This window comes from Lygodium microphyllum, chromosome 22 (assembly GCF_053477565.2).
Source record: "Lygodium microphyllum isolate KBCC chromosome 22, Lygodium_microphyllum_v1.1.10, whole genome shotgun sequence".
Classification (NCBI taxonomy): domain Eukaryota; kingdom Viridiplantae; phylum Streptophyta; class Polypodiopsida; order Schizaeales; family Lygodiaceae; genus Lygodium; species Lygodium microphyllum.
The window spans coordinates 52179862-52199697 of NC_141156.1; the positions used below are offsets into that span (position 1 = coordinate 52179862).

The window sequence follows — 19836 nt, forward strand, 5'->3', positions numbered from 1 at the left end:
AGAAAGTATAAAATTTTAGAGAGAGAGAGAGAGGAAAAGAGAGGAGAGAGGGGGGAGGGGAGAGGGGAGAGGAGAGAGGAGAGAAGAAAAGGGGGAAGAGAGACAAATAGAAGAAAAGCACAGAGAGAAGAAAAGGAGAGAGAGAAAAGAAAAAGAAGAAGAAGAGAGAATTTGAACTAAGAGAGAAAAGATAAAATTAAAAAGAAAAAGAAAACAAAAAATGTAAAGAGAGAGAGAGAGAGAGAGAGAGAGAGAGAGAGAGAGAGAGAAAAGAAGAAGAAGAAGAAGAAAATGAAAAAACAGGAGAGGGAGAGAGAAGGAAACAAGAGGAGAGAGTGGGAGAGAAGAAAAATGGGGGGAGAGAGAAAGACAGAGAAGAAGAGGAAAGAGGAAAAGAGGAGAGAGATAGGGGAAAAGAGGAAAGAAAAAAAATCTTTTTCAACTTTAAATATTTTTTGAGAGAGAGGAAAATGGAGAGAGAAGAAGGACAGAGAGGGAGAGAGAGAATATAACATTTAAAAGAGGGAGAGAAGAAAAAAAAGAAAATTAGGAGAAAGGAAAGAGAAGAAAAGAAGGCACACACACACACACACACACACACACACATACACACACACAGAGGATAAAATTTAAAAGAGGAAGAGGGAGAGGGAGAGAAGAAAAAAAGGAAAATTAGGAGAAATGGAGGAGAAGAAAAGCGGGGTGGAGAGAGAGAGAGAGAGAAAGAGAGAGAGATATAGAGAGAGAGATAGAATAAAAGGATAGAGAGAGAGAGAGAGAGAGAATAAAAGGATAGAGAGAGAGAGAGAGGAAAAGAAGAGAGAGAACATGAACATAAAGAGAGAGAATTATATATAGGAAAAAGATAAAATTTACATTCTTTAATAGAGATTGAGGGGGGAAAAGAAAGTGAAGGAAGAAGAAGAAGAAGAAGAAGAAGAAGGGGGGAGAGACAGAGAGAGAGAGAGAAAAAAAGGGGAGAGAGAGAGAGAGAAGAATAAGAGAAAGAAGAGAGAATATAAAGAGAGAGAATAATAGAGAGAGGAAAGATAACATTTAAAAGAGAGAGAGAAAAGAAAAATTTTAAAAAGAGATTGAAGAGAGAAAGAAGAAGAAGAAAGGAAAAAAGAGGAGAGGGAGAGAGAAGAAAAAGAGAGGAGAGAGGGGGGAGAGAGAGAGAGACAAAAGAAAAGCAGGGAGAGAAAAAAAGGGGGGGAGAGAGAGAGAGAGAAAACCAAGAGAGGAGAAATAATAAACTAAAATAGAAGACAGAGAGAGAGATAGAGAATGAGATATAGGGAATGAGAGGGGAGAGAGAGAGGGTGAATAAAAAAATTAGAAATAGAGAGGGAAAAGAGGATAGAGAAAGATGAGAAATAGATTATTGAGCGAAGTTGTTGTGTGATAGCACATCAACTTTATTTGTTGCTTGAGGGTAGCAAAGCTGCCACGAAGCAGCCTAGCATTCGACATGCGCACACGGAACACTAGTATTTCCTTATGTACCTCCTTCAAGAGTCCCTCCCTTAAACTCACATAGTACCATGCGACAACTAAGAATGACCTTCTCTTGGTACTAAAACTAAGAATGACTCCTTAAGCTCTTTCTACACTTATCACAAACTACATAAGGTTTATATGACTTTAGTTTGCTTTAGAAGCACATGAATTTCTATATTAATGTTTTCCATGAAAATCATGGATGTGAAGGAATCATGAACTTGTCAAGATTATTCATGGCCTCTTTAAAAATTGTGGATTACTAAGACCCCAATGTTGGTATTATATCATGGATGATGATAAGGTTTGAACTCGTAGCTCATATGAATTGCATAGTTTTTAAAGTTGCAAAAGTTGTTCAAATAGGATTAAATTTACCACTTAGTATAGGTTAAGAATGGAAACCTTTATTACAATGTTCAATAATTGTAGATTAATAGTAAATTGTGTTGTTTCTAAATAGTGTACTAGTAGTTTTCATTCCTTTTTTGGCAACTAAAGACACAAGAGTGAAAAGAAGCTTCATTTTTCATGCAAAAGTACTTCAAGGGTTATAAGGTTCGAACTTGTTGCTCAAATGAACTGCATAGTTTTCAAAAGTGTAAAAGCTTTTCAACTAGGATTCAATTTACTATTTAGTATAGGTTAAGACTGGTATACTTTATTACCATGTTCAATAATTGTAGACTAACATTAAGCAAGTTTGTTTCTAAACATTGTATGAGTAGTTTGAATTGTTGCTTTGCCATTCGAGTACACAATCATGGAAATAAGCTTTTTTTTCCATGCAAAATGTATCTTCTCACCTAAATTGAATCTCTTTTTGGGGAGAACAGCTACATGTGGTCATGTTCAGAGATAAAGGGAGACTAGATGATGAGACATATAAATGTATATTCTCTCCATTGAAGAAGGCTACTTAACACATCCTATGGGTGATTGTAATTAATTTAGATAGTATTATTTTTATTTATTTAACTCATTACAAATATAGATAATTGAATCTTGTTATCTCAAATTATTGTGCATGCAAGAGTTTTGAGAGTATCTCCATTTAGCTTGAAACAGGTGTGCACAACATGAGTGAGCGTTGTATTGGTGGAGGGAAGTTGCATGTTGCTTGAGATGTCAATAAAAGAGAATTATGCAAGCTCCATTTGGCTTGAACTAGTGTATGTGGAAGAGTATCTATGAGTTTATAACTTGTTTAGACAATATTTGCATGATGCAACAACTCAAATTATGAGCAGCATTTTGGAAAAAATCGATTATTTAGCAATTGTATTGAAACTAACATTCCTTGAATGAAAACTTTGTGTCAATGAGATAGACATGTTCATTATCTTCTAAACATTTTGATAGTCACATCAATGTGCTCTAGTCATGATGTGTTGTCCATGTGATTTGTCAATGTTTTATGGATGAAAAGAGAACATGTGTAGGTTGACGCCTAAACTAAGTCTTAATGTGTCACTCCTTTCGTTTACAAGAATCCCTTATTTTTTAGATATGTGCCCACCACACAATGTTCTTGAAGAGATCAAAACATATTCTTTTCAACTTTTTGGAGCAAGAGATGTTATCTTCGATTTATTCATGCCTTCATGATCCAAACTCTTGAAATTATTAAGACTCCAACTCAAGTAATGTGTTGATCTAATAGAAAGGGAACATGTCTTTGAATGCCTCTTAAGGATATGATTTTCTTAGAAGTTAAGCAATACCTACTACAAAAAAAATAATGCATGAACGCTTATGATAGAAACCTCATGATGTGCAAGTTTATTCTAGATTTGCTAAGTATTTCCAATCTTGCTAGCATTGTAGTTTTCTCCATCATACATGTGATATGTGCCTTCACTTTCCCAACCAAAAAGTTGACAATGCATATATTATGAAATGTAATGCACGATGTCTTAAGTTTCTTCTCTAGCAATATATGGTGGTTAAAAAATTTAGTGCTTTACCAAACATGGTCCAAGGATGGGTGGTGCACAAGCCTTTAACTAAAAAGGTTGCAAAGATTAATACGCAATGCAAACATGCTACAACACAAATTTTGTTGCCTAAAAGGCATGTGCTCTTGTCAAAAGAATTGGTTTGAGCATATATTACCTTGCAACTTGAAGATGGTTAGCTATCTTGAATGAAGATTTAAAGTCTCATTTTGCAAATTTCTAATGAAAGAAGAACTAAAAGTACAACCATGTCGGGGCATGTAACTTACTTCCATCTTGCACATGTGAGGTAACCAAAAGTCAAATCTTGCAGTTTCCTAACGAGCATGGTAGCTGCTTCTTATGAGATTTTCTCTAGATATGTGTCCTTTTCTGAAGGGGATCTTGCACCACATGGACGCAAGAAATGCATAGACTTTTCTTCAATAAGGGTGCTTGTTGCACGGGACTACTTGTTCTAAATTATTACCATATGAAATGATATGGCATTCTTTTTTATCGAGAATATAGATATGATAGCCTCTTGTTATCTAAATAACGTTGGTTGTATAACATATATAGATATTGTAGAGCTAAGAAAGGCCTTAAAGAGTCTAGAAGAGTTTTTGAAGCACCCATCCTATGAATATGGGAGACACTCTTTGAGTTTGAGTGGGGGTGGGTGAGGGCAAGGTCGAGAAGTGGCGGTTAAAAGGTAGTAAAGGGAAAAGAGGAGATGGTTGTGAAAACAATGGAATAAAAAAAGGTTTTGAAGGACAAGCACACGTGGAACAAAACTAGTTGCAGCTTTATATTCAATAAATGGACACAACCAAAGAAAAGAATAAGAAAAAGAGTGCAAAGGCAAAGCTTGTCTTCATGTGGAAGGCATGTAATGGTTCTTTGAGATGTGGGTAATGGAGGTAAAGGGGTGTAAGCTTATGTGGCAAATACTAGGAATAGGTGATGTCATGTGTGGATTCTTGGGAAAGTCACCTTGAAGGACCAAGTAAGAGGTAAATCAATACCTTATGTAGCTTAGGTAAAGCCATTCACTGAGGATTAGATAAACCATCCAAAAACTTAGTTTTTGAAAGAGAAAATTTGATAACTTAAAAGGATGAACCACTTTATCTTCTAGTTTGAATATGATAGTAGGTGTAGTTGTAGCACTTTAGGCGTAGTTGTTGGTGCTAGAACTCATATGCATAAATGTTAAAATCAATGTATTCTACTCCTATCATGCCTTGGCAACAAGGGGTGTCTTTGTTGGTGTTTAGTTCAATTTTTCTTTAGGTTTCAAAGGGTGAAGGGAGTCATGAGCATGTCCTATCTTAGCATACATAGCTTCTATATAAGTTATAAGTTATATTTGGTGGCAAATTAGCCTAGCTTTTCTTCAAGGAGGGAGGGTGTAGGGAGGAGGAGTAGATTGACCTACTCTAGCATGTCTTATTTATGTACAAGTTGTGTTTAATATCAATTAAAATATTAAAATTGTTTTTATTAGGCATCTTGTGAGCTTTGAGAAGTACTATTCCATTATTCCCTCCATGACCTCAAAGCTTGCAAGGATCTATGTGGTAGGATGCCATGGGAGAAAATGAAAGAGATTGATCAATGCATACACATCAAAATGATCATTACTAAAAGGGTGCCACTAAATAGGCACAAGTTACATCCTTACTTGCTCACTGAAAGGGTAGCCCACAATTTGATTCCACCTTCATGAATGAGGGAATGCACCCTTATATTCACTCCACCCCTTTATTACAAAGAGCCATTGTGTAACTAAAACTCTTGCATATGTTAGTGACCACATAGTAGCTTAATTGTTGATGATATCCTTTAAGGCTAAAGTTCTAAATGAACCCACACGTATTTGACTTTGGATCTACCCTTGCATTCTCAACATGTTTTAAAACATATCGATTGTAAAAAGCATTCATATGAGGAATCTTATCAGTACTACACAAATATGATGTTGCGCCTTTGTGAATCATAAGAAGTTCACATTTAGCTCTTGTAGGACTAACTTTACTTTTTGATGCTTGTTGAAATGCTCCTCGTTTAAAGGTAGCCTAGATTGCTAAAGTAGGATGGAGCTGGAAACATGCGTGAATCCACAATGAAGGATGATGATATATGGCTAAAACAACACTTACGATGATATTGCATAGCTAGTAGGGTCTCATCCATCAAATGATTCCTATGATATTTTATTTGTAGACTAGAGTTGCTTTTCTTCTTTTGTGTTAGACAAGAGCTCTTATCTTTTGATAAGCTTTACGATAAGGCTATGTTAGAGCTTATATCTGTAGGTTATACTTTACCCTAATGGCAAAGATAATGTAAGATTGTTAGACCAAATAGAGGTAGGGCATTTGTACAAAATTTACTAGTGTTAGTCTCTCAAGTGCTTGTCAATTTAATGTAGTTTTCAACTAGATAAAGAGAATCTAGGTATGATCATGATGGCATTTTGGTTGGCACCCAACTTCTAGCTAGTTGCCAACATGCATTTTTTCTAATTAACAAACAATATCTTTAGGATGACATAAGCTATTGCTATGGAAATTTGTACTTGGTTCACTTTAGGGAATATTTCTACTTATTTGAGTGTGATAAATCACTAGCATTGCCACCTATCTCAACACAGAGGGATTAATACTTGATAGTTAGATGGTGGATAAGCATTCAATTGTGTGGTCAACACTTGAGTCTTTTGTGTTACGAGATGACTAAAAAACTAAGAAAAGAAAACATGTTCCTCTTTTTACCCTTAATCGTATCCTTTCTCAACATAATTCAACGGTTTGTCTAGTGGCTTAGTTCTTTGGTTTTTTGAACAACACACGGATGCCATGTGACCCAATGCCACAACCATAAAACATTTTCAACTAGTATAATTTGGCGGTTATGTGTATGTGTGTGTGTGTGTGTATTTATTTGGTACATAGAGGTTTATGTGGCAAGCATGTGTTTTGCTTCACTCTAGCATATACTAAAGCCGTGAAAAAGCCTTAAGAAAGAGGGAAAAGCTTATTGTAAACCCAGATTTATTGCCATATTTTCAAGCCTTAAGAAAGAGGGAAAAGCTTATTGTAAACCTAGATTTATTGCCATACTACTGTGAGGAAGAGATGAAATAAAATAGAGGTTTTAAAGTAATAAACAACCTTGAAACAACCCTCACAAGGGTTTTTAATACGATGCTAACATTCAAAATCAAGGATGAGATTATCGAGAGAGAGAGAAAAGTAATGTGAATAAGAATGATAACTAATGGGAAGTGATACCTTCAAGACTAACCCTTCACAAAGATATTCTAGAAGGGTACGTTTCAAATCAAATGTGATGGCCAATATGAAAATATGGAAATTATTTGTGGAACACTAGATTTTGGGGGGTTTTGGGGGGAGGGACGGAGGGGGGTAAAAGGCCGATGGGGAAGCCATTCGTTGCATTACTATGCGGCGATGGTGACGTGAAGGTCTTTAACTCTCTCTCTCTCTCTCTCTCTCTCATATACACACACACACACACAGGCACTCTCTCCTCGTCAAAGGAGCTGGGGCAGAGCCTAAAGGTAAGGTAAGAAAGAAGAAGAAGAAGAAGAAAGACTCCCTTCTCTCTCTCTCTCTCTCTCTCAGCACATTTTATGGCTTGGCTTCGACGCCTGGTGCTTCCATTACGCAGAGTGTGGAGCTTCTCTGTTGGTCGCCTTCGCAGTCACCGCCGCGGTACTCTCCTCCTCCTCCTCCTCCTCCTCCTCCTTCCTCGCAGATGCTTTGGTGTTTTACATCTGTTCGTTTTCTCTGAGAGACAGACAGACAGAGAGACACAGAGAGAGAGAAGTCCTTGTGTGTTTACCCCCCCCTCCCCAGCCTTACGCGAAGCATCAGTTCCATTTTCTTTTAAACACCCCGGATTAGCTCCCTTTCCTTCCCACCTCCCGTAATTAGTTAGTTGCACCCTTCCTTCCTCTATGTTTTTCCCTCTCCGCCTTCCTCAAGCCCTAATTTAGCTATCTTTCAACACAATTTCCACCTTCCTTTCATCAAACCCCATCACATTAGTTGCATTCCTTCACTTTCTCTTGCCCTCCCTTGTTTTCCTAGGTTCAATTTTATCTAACATCCTTCCTCCACAATTTTCCTAGTGTAGGGTCTTGCATCTTCCAAAATTTGGCTTTTCATTAAGGCAAAAACTGCACACTACACATAGTAGAAAAGGATTTTTGGAATGACCTTAGGCTGCCCATCTAATACACCGGCCACTCTTGGATCTTGAACGCATTCAGAAGTGCCCTAGATATGTGAAATTACTTTGTACATACATTTTGTAATTAACATTGAATGATGGTGCTAATAATGTGCCTCACACATGTAATTAAGTTTGAATTATTGTGCCAGTAATCTTAGTTACTACGCCAATCTTGTGCCTAACACATGCTTGTAACATTGATAGGTCGTGGTTTTGGAAAGCTTTATTACCATGTGCAATCCTGCACCTACGAGGATGTGCATGTTATGTGGTCCATGCTCCACAAGGATCGGCCTTATGAGTCATCCAAGGGCCAAGGGACACTTCTTATCTAGTTAACTTGCCTTAGAAAACTGGCACAATTGAGACCATTACTATTACCATCGTCTTATGTATAGTGAGATCTAAAGATGGGAGTTTTGGATTTATGGTCCTCTCATCTACTCTTGATCTCCTCATAGTATTTCTTCACATATAGAAACAATGTGGCAAACTTATAGTTTTTAAGCACTCTCTAGTAATGAAAAGTAAATTTTACGCCCTCTCCAATGTTTGATGATAATACATGCATTGCTTGTGACCTTGTCTTGATAATTGCATGTTCATAGTTAATAAAGAAGTTTTCATAACTACATGTGCCCTATTTGTATGTGATGTCATCATCATGGCTACATCTTCTAGTGTAACATTTTTGTAAATAAAGGAATTTCTTTCTTGCTTGTGCATATGCAAGTTTACCTAATTGTGAACATGCATATGCCTTGTTGGCACAAGTTCAATTTCACATGTAGATCCACCTCACCAACAAAAGGACATGATTGAGCTATCCTTTTAATCTAACCCATGTGTTGGAACTCATAATGTCTACATCCATGAATAATTGAAACTCCTATTTAAATTGATCTTTGTTGCTCTTTTTCATCCTACCCTTAATTACTTTTTCTTGTATTTATCTTTTTATTTTCATTTCATGTTTTCTAGTTTGTCTTTGTTTTGTTCTTTGATGATGGGCATGTACTCATTATGTCTTAAGGTAGATAAGTATTGATGTCCTTTCTTCACAAGTTTTCTATCACTTGTCATAATTGCGTTACAAATAATGATAACTAAAGCATATGCTACCCTATGTGGACACACACACACACACACAGATAGAGAGAGAGAGAGAGAGAGAGAGAGAGAGAGAGAGAGAGAGAGAGAGAGAGAGAGAGAGAGAGAGAGAGAGAGAGAGAGAGAGAGAGAGTGTGTGTGTGTGTGTGTGTGTGTGTGTGTGTGTGCGCGCGCGCTTGTGCACGCATGTTTGTGTGTTTGAGATTAGGCTTGGGATAAAAATCATGGTCTAGTATCACCATAGCCACAATCATAATTGGATGTAGTATAGATGTTGAAAATGGAACATCTCATCCCCACTATGTACAATTGGATGTAATATAGATGTTGAAAATGGAACATCTCATCCCCACCATGTATAAAATTTTGACTTTGTATATTGTTTTTTGGTTGAAATCATAGTTTTTAATGTGGTCATATTTTACCAACTTAATGATCAATTTCTAATTGTGCAAGCTTGCCTCAATTTGAGATGGGCTCTCTTGTGAGGTCCAAATGTTTATGTATTAGCATGGTTTGAGTGTTCTAGTAATATAACACTTATCTCAAGGATGTCATAGTCTTAGATTGATTTGCAAAAGAAATTCTCTCCATGTTTGCATATATACCAACATTGGAATTAGAAAAGTATGATTGCACAAGAATGTATATCATAGACATTCACCATGATATTATAACATGGTCTAGTCATGAAAATGGTAGGAGAAATAACCATGTTATAATAAGGTAATAACTATTTGCAAAAATTTGCAATAGAGTTTGTGGTTGGATTTGCTTAAGCTTCTTCAAAGCACAAGTGACCTCTCACTTGAGGATTGCCATTGGGACATTCATGTGTCCTGTAAGTCAAAGAGTGGAAGCTTTCTATATTCTTGACAAATGAGAGTATTGTTTGTTTTGTTTCTCAAAATTTTCAAGAAAGGAAAGAACTTTGCAAGCAAGAAAACAATACATCCTTAATGGCAATCCTACATTTAACATGTTTAGTTTCAAAATAGCTGGGGAGTAAATTTAGCTTAAACTTTACACATTGGTCAAATTGAGAATTTTGCAATGTGCTAGATGCTGTAGCTAGAGTTTTGAATAATCAATGTCTTAGGATCTCATCCACTTAATGATACAATTGACCTGAGGTTTAATATAATAGACATGAATTTTCGGATGTCTTTAAAAAGATCTCATCAAAGACTTGTTTTAAACCTCCTTACAAGTGTCTTGCATCTTATTTTTCACATTCCAACAAGCAATGATGCCACATTATTGACAATTCTAAAACACAACGATGGTTTTCACTAAGTAAAGAAACTACATATCATAATCAATTCATCTCAGGTCATAAATTTGGGTGCATTCCACCCTCCCTAATAAGCATCATTGATCATCATAATAATGCTTTCTTTCTTTTCAATAGCATTCCATTGCACATGATTTGAAGCATTATTTGCATATTGAAATACTCTTTGTAGCATTTTCATGTATAAGAATTTTCATACTATGAAAAGTGTATTTGCAACATAGTTGATATTTGATGTGATAGATATCAATGCTCCTACAATTTTGATGTTTTCTTAAATGTCACTAATTTATGGAGCTGAGAGTACACATTGTTCCTATAGTGCATGTGGTGTTATCATGGTCTCGCCTTACTAGACTCTTTAGTAATATTGATTGTAATAGGATGTAATGAATTGAAAAGCAAGAGGGGTTGCACAAGATTAAAATCTCAAGTATAGCTTCATAATAATGTTTATTGAATTGTGTGGTGATAGTAGTGGATGCTTGTCTGTTTGAAGGAGAATATGATAAGTCCAATATTTGTACAAAGAAGAAAACACGAATATTAAATTGTCAAACTAGTGTCGCCCACATAAAATTAGATCTTACCTACCACAAAATATGCAATAAAATTAGTGTCACCCACATAAAATTAGATCGTACCTACCACAAACTATGCAATAGTTGATTTTGTGCTCTTGATGCTTGCTTTGGCCCATGCATGTGTCTTTAAATTGCTAGGATAAGCCCTTTGGGATCCTTCCTTTCATTTGAAACTACTCCTTTGGGTCTCTTCACTTAATTGATTGTCAACATAAGCCTATTTGGTGTATTCAACGATAACTTAATTTGCAAACTCCAGTAGATATACACTTATCTATGTTGAAATACTAAAGAGATATATCCTTCATAGGCCAATTAACTTACCTCATGAAAGACATTGGCCTTATCAAATGAACCATTTGCATTCTCAAGTAGATTTTTTTGCATTAAATAGTGATTTGAAAGAGTTGGAAAATATTGGTTTTCTGTTTCTCAAACATGTTGTTACCCTTATTTAGTACATACTAGGCGCTCCGCGCCTAGTCTAGGCGCGGGCGCCACGCAGGCCGAGGCGAGGATCCACGCGGGCCACGCAGGCCGAGGCGAGGGCAGCGGGCGAGCGAGGGTGCGGGCGAATCGCGGGCGACGGAGGTGCCGACGCGTGGCACCCCCGCCGAAAGGGAAGGGGGGTCCGGGGCTGCCACGTGGTAGCAGCCCCCGACCTCCCCTTAACATATAGTAAGGATTTTGACACAGTACTTTCCACTATATTTAAAAGTTGTAAGATTCTTAGAATGCACTTTTTCTAACTCTAGTTATGAGTTCTATTTATATGTCTTAGTTCATCATTTATCAAAATAATGAATTGGTTGGGCATGAAAATATTGCCTTGAAAATATGTAATTGCCTAGATTATATACTTCATATTCCATGGGCACATAAAACTAGTTGCTGCTACATCAAAATTATCAAAATCCTTTGATGGTCATTATTTACATTGACTCTCTTCTCAAGGAGTCTGTATTGCTATGGCAAGATTCTTTGGTGGCCTTAATTTGCATGTTCCCTTTAAGTGTGATCACACAACATTCTCAAAACCTCAAATGTTGGTTCATAGGCATACGATCATTGAAGTATACCTTTTGGGAGACATTGGCCCCATGGATGGGAGCATTGGCTCATAGAAATGTTTCGTCATTTTGTTGATACCTTTTTGTCAACCTTAGTCTTGGTCTAGTGTTGGCGTAAAGTGTAATGGAGGTGTACCCTTCTCATTACTAGGAGCTTCTTAGTTGATGTGCTTGCCACTAAAGGGTGTGTTTCAAAGTTTAGAAGGAGGTTGTTCTCAAGTCCACCAACTTAAGTCTTACAAGCACCTAGGTTAGTTTATAAGTTAAGGTTTTGGCTGGGCTAACCAAGTTACCATTAGTTATAGGATTAGTTACAATGTTCCATCATGGTTGCTACTTGGTTAAAGCCACTATATAGCTAGCATGGTTATAATGCCAACCTATCTAGTTTGTTCATGAGAGATGGAAGGCTAACAATACATTGTATAAGTAGAGTAGGTTGCCTTCTCGGGTGGTTCATGAAATGTAAACCCTTACTATCATGTATGTTCAAGGCCTAGTTAAAAACCCCTTATTAGTAAATTATTATGAATAAAATATGTTTTTTTAAATTTCCCATTAAATGATACCCTTTTAGATGTGAAAAATGTCTAAAAAGGAAATTTAAAAATCCCTTTTGTGAACTTGGATAATAGACCTACCCCCCCCCCCCCCCCCCCCACACACACACACACACACACAATGTGCATGTGTGCATGTGTGTGTATGTGCGTGCGTGCGTATGTGCGTGCGTGTGTGTGCATGTGTGAGTGCTCACTTGCCCGTGCACACGCGCACGTGCGCGTGCTTGTGTGTTTGTGTGCGCGCGCGTGTGTGTGTGTGTGTGTGTGTGTGGCCTTTATCCCCACCTTTATCATGAGAAAAGTAGGTGATAAGGAGAGAAGATGTATGACTATACTACTATTGTGATACATATAAAAACAATTACTACATGCCATTCAAATCCCATTTTAGCCTTGCAATATTGACATGTTCTTTATGTTTTTTGGGCTCTTCCTTCTTGCTACTATGCTTGCTAAGTGTGAGGATATGTGTTATATGGGCCATGAGGTTACTAGAGAGAATTCTTTTTGCAAAATTTATGGTAGTTGATGCCACTTTGTCTTTGTTAACTTTGATAATGTCTTATCTACTTGGAAACAATGGAAGAGCATGAGAAGCATGCATGCTTGGTGCTTAAGACCGTTTATAGAACAAGCTTCATGTTAAGAAAAGAAAATGTACCTTTTACACCCTCATATTGCAATTTTCTTTATTTAATTGATAATGGTGGTTTTGATCTTTGGTTGAGGATGTCTTGTATTGGCTAGCTCCAAAGATTGCAAAGGAAATTAGGGATTACCTCAACCTAATATGTTGCTATACACATTCATCAAGGATTACATTAAAATATATGCTCACTTAAAAAAGTTAATCAAGAATTTCCATGGGTTTATAGGTTGGTTTGGAATCTTCATCAAGGATTATGCAGCCTTTTAAAGAAGTAAATTTAAATGGTTGAATCCAATTCATGAACATAGCATTGATGAGCACAAGAGATGCCTTTTCATAGAGTTCATATTTGAGCTTCCTCACTTCATATGCGATCTTGCAATTGGTTGTGTCACATATACCTATACTTCAAGGAACATGAAGCTTCAAACTATGCTTCTTGCCATATTTGTAACTTATTGTAGTTATTAAAAGGCTAAGATAATGTGAAGGGCCACGGATTATTACTTTTGTTAACAATCCATGTAAATTTCACATGGATCTTTACCTAGCCTAGAGTTAACATGATATAAATGAGATGGATAAAGATCTTATAATAATTTTTACATGGATGTTTACCTAGCCTAGAGTCACCACAATTTAAAGGAGATGGATAAATATCTTAGAATAATTGCACATTGGATAAATATCTTATAATAATTTTTACATGGATGTTTACCTAGCCTAGAGTCAACACAATTTAAAGGAGATGGATAAATATCTTAGAATAATTGCACATTAGAGTCAAGATCCATCATTAATCTAATATATATGCCTAGTGAACCCATTTTAGAAGTGGCATAGGAGGCTATGCTTAGTGATCTAGAATATTTGGCATAGGTAATTGTAGTGCAATAAGGGGATTTGTTGATCAAGAGAAAGCAAACATAAAGATATACCATGTTAATGTTGGACACCTCTACTTTCAAAACAAGTTACGTATTCCTTATGGCGTTGATCTAACTAAAAGTATTTTGTATGAAGCCTGTGATTTCTAAATAGTAGGACTCTAGGTATTGAAACATGCTATAAGAAGAAGTTACCATTGACCTAAAATGAATGTTGATGTCCTTTAGTATGTTAGTGTTTATTTTATTGTAAGGCCAATGATGAAAATAGAAAGATGCTTAAAAAACCTCTAACATTGATATTTCCCATGATAAGGGAATATATTATCATTGCTTTACTTGTTGTCTAAAGCGGCTATGATCTTCATCTTAGTTATTGCTAATTATAAGTGACTAAAGTATCACACATTGATACATATTCTAGTGAAGAAGACCTTCATCAAATGTTACCCAAGGTCCTTAAAACTCATAGCTTGCCAAAGAGAATGGTTAGTGAATCATGATTCTTGCTTTACATTCAAATTTTACCAAAAAAAGAAATCAAGTAATAGGCAGTTAAGTATGCTTCAATATTGCCTATCATCAACAAATAGATGGTGAAATAAAAAGGGTTAATTATTGAAGATATTATTTGAGATTATCATAGACATAAGACCAATAATAGGATTGATCATCTTTCCCTAGTTGTTGAACCCACCTACAATGCTTCGTATGTCCACATATTGGCATGTTCCATTGTGTAGTTGTATGGGCATTCCCCTTTAAAGGATATGACAATCTTGAAGCATCCCTATACATAGTCATCTTTCCCTAGTTGAATCCACCTACAATGCTTCATATGTCAACACATTGGCGGACATTCCCCTCTAAAGGACATCAAAATCTTGAAGCATCCCTCTACATACTCACAATTCCCATGCATGTAGACACGCCCCAATGCACTCGATGGGGCTTTTTTGATTCAAGGCCATTGATGATACCATGAGGTTCCCATGATCCTTGTCAACAAAATGTATTTGGTTTGATCTTTGGTCAAGTCTTTTTTTCACCATGAGTGCTCCTCCGAATGTCTCACTAAATGGGCATATGTGCTTGACCTATTTTGCACCCATGCTTATGTATGAGAAAGGAGGATGACATTAGAAAGGCACAAACCTCAACATCCCTTGTGCTTTAGGATAAGTGTCCCCACTAGTTGAAACTTGAGATAGATCAATACACCTTGGCTTAGGTGAGTGCAGAATGAACTGTTTGCTTTTATAGGCAAGAGTTGTCCCATTAGTTAAGATGGATGCAATACACCTTGGGTTATGTGAGTGTAGAATGAGCTATTTGCTTTTATAGAAAATAGCTAAATGGTCGGAGTAAGCCCAAAATTTGTGGTTGGCAGCATCACCTAGCAGGATTAGGAGAGTTTAGAAGAGACTATGGGCCAATAAATTCATTTAATGTTCTAAGATAAGATGTTGATAACATGTCCTATCCATGTTATGGTTAGTATGTCAATTCTAGATACTTAGTGGAATAAGAAGCCTTGAGATTTTGACTAATGATTTGAGGTGGAATTTTATATTCATAAAATGAGCTTGTTTTTATGTATTTCACGTTTATGATAGAATAAAGTTTTTAGGAGAAAAATAGATTAATGTAAACTATGTGGAAATGTATAGATGGTTCCCCATATAAAGAATATTATAGGGATGTTGTTAGTGGCCATGCTATACTTGATGGGGAAAGGGGGTTGGCATGCTAAGACAAGTGTTGAATGTATCTCATTTAGATGACGTGACTATCTAGCAATAAAGATATAACATGTAGGTAGATTCTTACTAGGATAACCACGTTCCCCTCCAACATAGATTAGATTCTTTTTGGACACCTCTATTACATGTAACTTTGGTGGATTAGGGAGAATATTGTGTAGAATAGAATCTGATTGACTACTAAAGGGATGTTGACAAGACCTACATTGAGGCACATTACAATGCACACAAATGACAATAATGATGGAAGTTTTTTTTGTTGGAAACAAAGACACTTTGGAAAGGAGTGTAAAAAAAAGCAAAGTGATATGAAACGTTAGGAGAGTATACATTTGAAATGGTGGGAAAGAGTACTTGTCCCACCATCATTTCATGGTGGGAGAGAGTCCTTCTCAAATAAGTTAAGTAAAATTTTGAGACGTCATGGGATTAAGCAACAACTTGCATGCCAATATGTACCACCAAAAAATGGTGCTATAGAAGAAAAGATAGATTGCAAAATCTCATGTCGTGTCAAGTTAGAAAAATTAACCACTATGGAATTGAACTTGTATGCACTACTATCTACATTGGAAATGGAGCCCCATTTGATATAATTCATGTCATGTCATAAAAAAGAATATTGGCATAAAGGCATGCTTAGAAGTACCCAAATGCATTACACTTTTTCACATTCCTATAGTGAAATAAGAAAAATTTCAAATTTCAAAACACAAAATTGGTCCACAAGTAGCTTTTATTTCAATTTTGGTTGAGTTGAGCTAATGGGTAACTTATATGGAAGACTTTTGGAAGTTTTGCTACCTAATTAACAATTTTCTAGAAATATTTGTGTTCATACATTTTTCATCCTATTCATGCTTTATCATAGATGCATTAGCTCCTTTTTATTAGTGTGCTTACATATTCAACTAGTGATTTGATGTCTAGATCAAACGACATTGCTGTGGCCAAGCCAATACTTGATTTTTTATAAAACCTCTCGTTGATAAAACATTCATGATATTTATGATGTGACTACTTAAGATTTTTTAAAATATATGAGAAATAATTAATATTACTACTAGAATGTTCACAATGCATCATCTAGATGCCTTGGGGTGTTCCAAAAAGGTGTTAATCCAAATCCTTTTCCCACCTTGGCTCTCTTTAGGAGCTTAAAGCTAAGTTTGAAGATATGCCCTTTTTTCCTAAGTCTTCCAAGCATGCCAAGAACCTTGCTAACTATAGTGCCAAAAAGGACTTCAATTCTGATCCTACCACTCTTCTCCATGTTCCTATGTTTCTAGATAGCCTTGATGGTAATAGCACTTCTTTCCCTTGTCATTGAAGAGAGCAATTTTCATCTTCAATATGGTGTTGAGGCTTATCGATTCAACCCATTTTTAAACTCTTCTCCATACAACATCGACTCTTGAGCATTCCTACAAGGCATGTGGGATAGACTCTTTGACTCTTAAACACATTGGGCACCATGGGGATGCTTTAATGACCTTGCCAAGATGGTCCTTTATGATGATCTTATTGGAGAAAACTTTTCATAGAAAAGTGTTAAGCTTGTTTGATGGGGTACTCTTCCATGCCTTCTTTACTCTCCACCACCTCATCTTCCAATGTATTCTTGAGGAGAGTTGGTTTTCCATGCAACTTGTAGCTTGAAAAAGTTTTCATTCTTCTTCTTTTTTTCAAAATCCCTTCTATGATTGGCATGCTCTACCACCTTGTCAATTGGGGTTTCCAATTATTTCAGAGTGGCTTCCTAGCATGAATGCATATAGTTGGCCAACCATCTCTTTTAGTTGAGACTGTTTCTTTAACCTAGTTGACTTTAGTTTGGTTGAGATTGAATTTGGTCACACTACTTTTGTCACTTTCACAAAATCACCAATTGTTGTTTGGCATGGCTCTCACCACAAAAAATCATGACTTTTCCTCCCCAAGGAATTCCTCCTTAAAGTTTGTCTCAATGGGGTTGCAATAAGATGTATAGGTAATCTTGGCATCCTTATAGGCCTTTGCCTATTGCTTACATGTATGGTCTACATAAGCCTTTATTACTTCCATGGATCTATACATACCAAAGAAATTTGATAGAATGCATTGTATCACAACATTCTAAAAATAATATTTCATAATTTAAGCATTTAATAGTAAGATATAGCATGGGCTCAAATTTAAAGTCATTTGGGATGGTAAACACATGAAACTAGAATATGATGGAACAACAAAAGTTATCAAATAGACACTTTTTAATTTAAAAAAAAGTTAGGAAAACATACAAAGTTAGAATGCAATGGAAGAATGGAAGTTATCAAATAGACACTTTTAGCTTTGAGCAAAATTTTGTTAAACCTTTTGGGGACAAGTTGATGGTTGGAAGTTGAAGTTTTGGATGAAATAGTGTCAAATCATAAATGTTTAGATTTCCAAATAGGTTCCATAGAGCCATTTTGGGATTTTCTAGGCAAGTTGAATGTATAGGGTTTTTTTATATGCTAAGTATTGTATTAGTGTCAAATAATAGCCATCTAGCTTTGATGTGTTCATTTGAGGTTCCATCTAGCTTGTTTGGGAGTTTCCAGGGAATTTGAATGCATAGGTTGTTTGATATGCTAAATATTATATTTTTCAATAGTATCCTATGTTTATTAGAGGAAACTTATCATGTCCACATAATGCCTCCAACTTGGCCTCACATGGAGCTTTTTATGGTGGCAATCCTCTATTTTTAGCCCTTTTAATTGTAACTATGGCTCAACACAACTCTACAAATTTGATTTTATTACAATTATTGTGTAGCAATAGACAATATTCATGGATTAGCTCCCTTATGTAAGCATTGTGGCTTAATGCTCTTAAAAGAGCAAATATAGGGTAAGCCAAATTATGTAGTATGTGTGCAAGGAGATACTTGACAAATCCTATAATGACTCTTTCGTAAGGATCAATGAAGCTTGAGCTAACAAAATCATAAAGAGAGAGGTTTCTTGGAACTTACTTTAATTGAGAGCCGCTCAGGACCAGTCCATAGTTTCTAGGAGATTAGCACACTATATTGGCATATGGAATGCTAAAATAGTTATCTTTTTGATGTATCTCATTTGTTGTCATACTCTTTTTCTTTGCCTCTCTCAAAATAAAAATGAGGAAAAGATACAAGTTATGTAGCCAAGGCATAGCCATCATGTGCTTGATTGCTTCCATCAAATGTCTAAGAGGTAGACACAATATATCCTCTAATTCATGAAAGTCAAATCATCCACTTTGCCCAGCTTGATCACAAGGAATTAAGTGCCACATCTTCATTGACTTTGAAGAGGCTCATAGATCATCTAGCACAATTTAGCCCTTATCATCATATGATGTCCCAACATACAGATAGGAACAAGATTTAAGACCAAAGACTTTATCCTTGAAAAATAATCAACTTTAAAAAAATTGTATTTGAAAATTTTCAAGCCTTGATGCTATGAGAAGAGGAGTTGCTGGAGGAGTTCAAGTAGAAGTTGGAGGTGGCCTAAAGAGTAGATGGAGGAGTGTGTGCGAGGAGTGTTTTGAGTGAGTTTTTTTGGACAACCTCCATTTCTTGTTCAACATAGTCCACTTATTCCTCCTCTTCTCTTGGGCATATATCAAGCACCACTATTGCCCCCACTACCACCACCACCACCACCACCACCACTGCCATTGCCACCACCTCCACCACTGCCACTGTCACTACCACCTCCATCCCACTACCACCTTCACCACTTCCACCACCATCATCCCCACCCTTGTTTCTCCCCCTATGTTAAGTACCTTCAAGTATAGGTCTCCCTATATAAATAAATAAATATATATATATCCCAGTCCCATGTCACAATCTCTCTCTCTCTCTCTCTCTCTCTTTGTCTCTCTCTCTATTAGCAACTTCTCACTTTCTCCCTCTCTTACACTCACCCACTCTCTCGCTTGCTATATGTTGGAAGAGAGGGAGAGAGACAGAGTGGATCAGAAGATGAGCCTTAGCTCATTGTTGTTCTTATTTTATTATTCTTCTATCATACACACTGAAAGTGACTTACACACATAGGTATGACTAACCAAGACTAACAGTGGTTAAGTCACTGACTACATCAACTTGTTGAATGTCACACACGTGTACATTTGTATCTAGCTAATGCCAGTCATACACATAAAGATAGACTGACTAAAGCATAGTGAGAGCTTGATA

At 36.4% G+C, this 19836-nt stretch overlaps 1 protein-coding gene across 1 annotated transcript; it reads left to right on the forward strand.

Annotated features, from left to right (window-relative positions):
* The first annotated feature begins 6953 nt into the window (after nt 1-6953).
* LOC148017147 (uncharacterized) lies at nt 6954-8246 on the forward strand. The gene is made up of 2 exons (XM_087663359.1): nt 6954-7180; nt 7908-8246. The coding sequence occupies exons 1-2, from the start codon at nt 7099-7101 to the stop codon at nt 8036-8038; spliced, it is 213 nt and encodes a 70-aa protein (XP_087519485.1). The 5' UTR covers nt 6954-7098; the 3' UTR covers nt 8039-8246.
* The last annotated feature ends 11590 nt before the right edge of the window (nt 8247-19836 follow it).